The 2,030-nt window shown below is 49.7% G+C and overlaps 1 protein-coding gene across 1 annotated transcript in view; it reads left to right on the forward strand.

The window, feature by feature from the left end:
- The first annotated feature begins 784 nt into the window (after positions 1–784).
- The window catches only part of Abca4 (ATP binding cassette subfamily A member 4), a 141,613-nt gene continuing 140,367 nt past the window's right edge, over positions 785–2,030 (forward strand). Inside the window, exon 1 of the mRNA XM_031375329.1 lies at positions 785–850. Within this exon, the coding sequence (XP_031231189.1) occupies positions 785–850 (66 nt within the window). The remainder of the gene's footprint in view (positions 851–2,030) is intronic.

Genomic DNA, 2,030 nt, shown 5'->3' on the forward strand with positions numbered 1-2,030 from the left:
CAGTGGTGGGGCACGCCTTTAAGCCCAGCACTTGGAAGGCAGAGGCAGGTAGATTTCTGAGTTTGAGGCCAGCCTGGTCTACAGAGTGAGTTCTAGGACAGCCAGGGCTACACAGAGAAACCCTGTCTCAAAAAACAAAACGAAACAAACAAACAAACAAAAAACAGAAGAAGGAGAAGGAGAAGAAGCAGTCAAATCAGGATCCTGCCCCGTGTTAGAACACTGGGAGGCAAATGTCCAGACTTTAGGTATGCAAAGGGAATTGTCTCAAATTTAAAATTCAGAGCTATCCAGAGCATCTTCCTCTGAAGCAGCAGGGGGCCCCTCTTGATGTCCAATGGAGGGGGGTACCTGAAGCGATCCGTTTCCCGTTGAACGACCTGTTTCAGAGCCCTCCTGTTTCAGTGCCCTCCTGTTTCAGAGCCCTCCTGTTTCAGTGCCCTCCTGTTTCAGTGCCCTCCTGTTTCAGTGCCCTCCTGTTTCAGTGCCCTCCTGTTTCAGAGCCCTCCTGTTTCAGTGCCCTCCTGTTTCAGTGCCCTCCGTGCAACTGCACTTGTGTATTTAGGGCTTTTCTCCCTCTAAAAAGAAACTGAAGCCTGTCTCTTTTCCCTGACAAAAGGGCTTACAGGTAATTAGAAGGGATTATGCTTGAAGGGGAAATGCAGCCTTTAATCACCAGAAGGACACAACAGGCTGAGCTGGACTCGGTCCCAGTGGCCTTTGTGTGCCGTGCTTGCCTGAGCCCCAGCTCGGGGGTGATCCCCCGGTGCTGGGGTGGTCCAGCATGGGCTTCCTCAAACAGATACAGCTTTTGCTTTGGAAGAACTGGACTCTGAGGAAAAGGCAAAAGGTAAAAACAGGGAGATGGGTGGAGGGGTGTGGGAGGAGGGAGTGGGGAGGAGAGGCCTAGAGGAGAGCCACGTTTAGCTGCTCAGTGACCAGGTGCTCTCCCAGAAGATGACACCCTTCTCTTGTCCTTGACTACTTGAAAACTCTTCTGTCCCCTGCCCAGCATGGGGATCTACTTTCGCTCCCCAGCCCTCCAGCTTTGACACCTGCTGGCCCAGCTCACACCACACCATGGAAGCATCCGATCCCTGAAAAACACACACACACACACACACACACACCAAAGGAAAACAAGAAAACTTGACTGGCTTTGCAGCTCAGAAAGAACAATTTTCCTTGACGCTAGAGTGTGGGGTGTTTTAACATGTTGATGTTCTGTGGAACTGGAACTGGGACACACATACCCAGGGAAGTCACAGTTTCGATGACCACAATTCTGTTCTGAGGAAAAATAACTGTGTGTCTTCTGATTGTGTTATAGGTTCAGACAGTGTTAGTAACCCCTGATTTCCCCAAATCTCTTCTGGGATCATTCCTGGCTGGACTAAGGGTTTAAAGGTGTACCGTGCACGCTCTCCCTGAGCTGGTTTCTATGACAGGGCCGGGAAAACCTGAAGTATGTTTTCAGCATCCAGAGTGATATAAAGTAATGTAGGCCAAATATCCCAGGAGAAATGCTGGTATGAGCTGCAGGAGATCAGAGCCCCTCCAGGGCTGCTACAAATGGTTCCTCCATAGTTTTTCTGTGGAGGGATAAGAAGCAAATACGTATCCGTAACAGAATGGGGCTGAGAATGTGCCTTGGTTGGTAGAGTGCTTGCTGAGCACACGCTGAGCCTTGGATTCAATCCCCAGTACCACACAAACTGGGCATGGTACTTGTCAAAAGGATCAGAAATTCAAGGTCATCCTTGGTTATATAATGAATGAGTTCAAAGCCAGTCTGGGATGCATGGGATCCTGTTGAGAGAGAGAGAGAGAGAGAGAGAGAGAGAGAGAGAGAGAGAGAGAAGAAGAAGAAGAAGAAGAAGAAGAAGAAGGAGGAGGAGGAGGAGGAGGAGGAGGAGAAGAAGGAGGAAGAGGAAGAGGAGGGGGAGGAGGAGGAGAAGAAGAAAGAGGAGAAGGAGGAGGAGGAGGAGAAGGAGAAGAAGAAGAAGAAGAAGAAGAAGAAGAAGAAGAAG

This window comes from Mastomys coucha, unplaced genomic scaffold (assembly GCF_008632895.1).
Source record: "Mastomys coucha isolate ucsf_1 unplaced genomic scaffold, UCSF_Mcou_1 pScaffold16, whole genome shotgun sequence".
Classification (NCBI taxonomy): domain Eukaryota; kingdom Metazoa; phylum Chordata; class Mammalia; order Rodentia; family Muridae; genus Mastomys; species Mastomys coucha.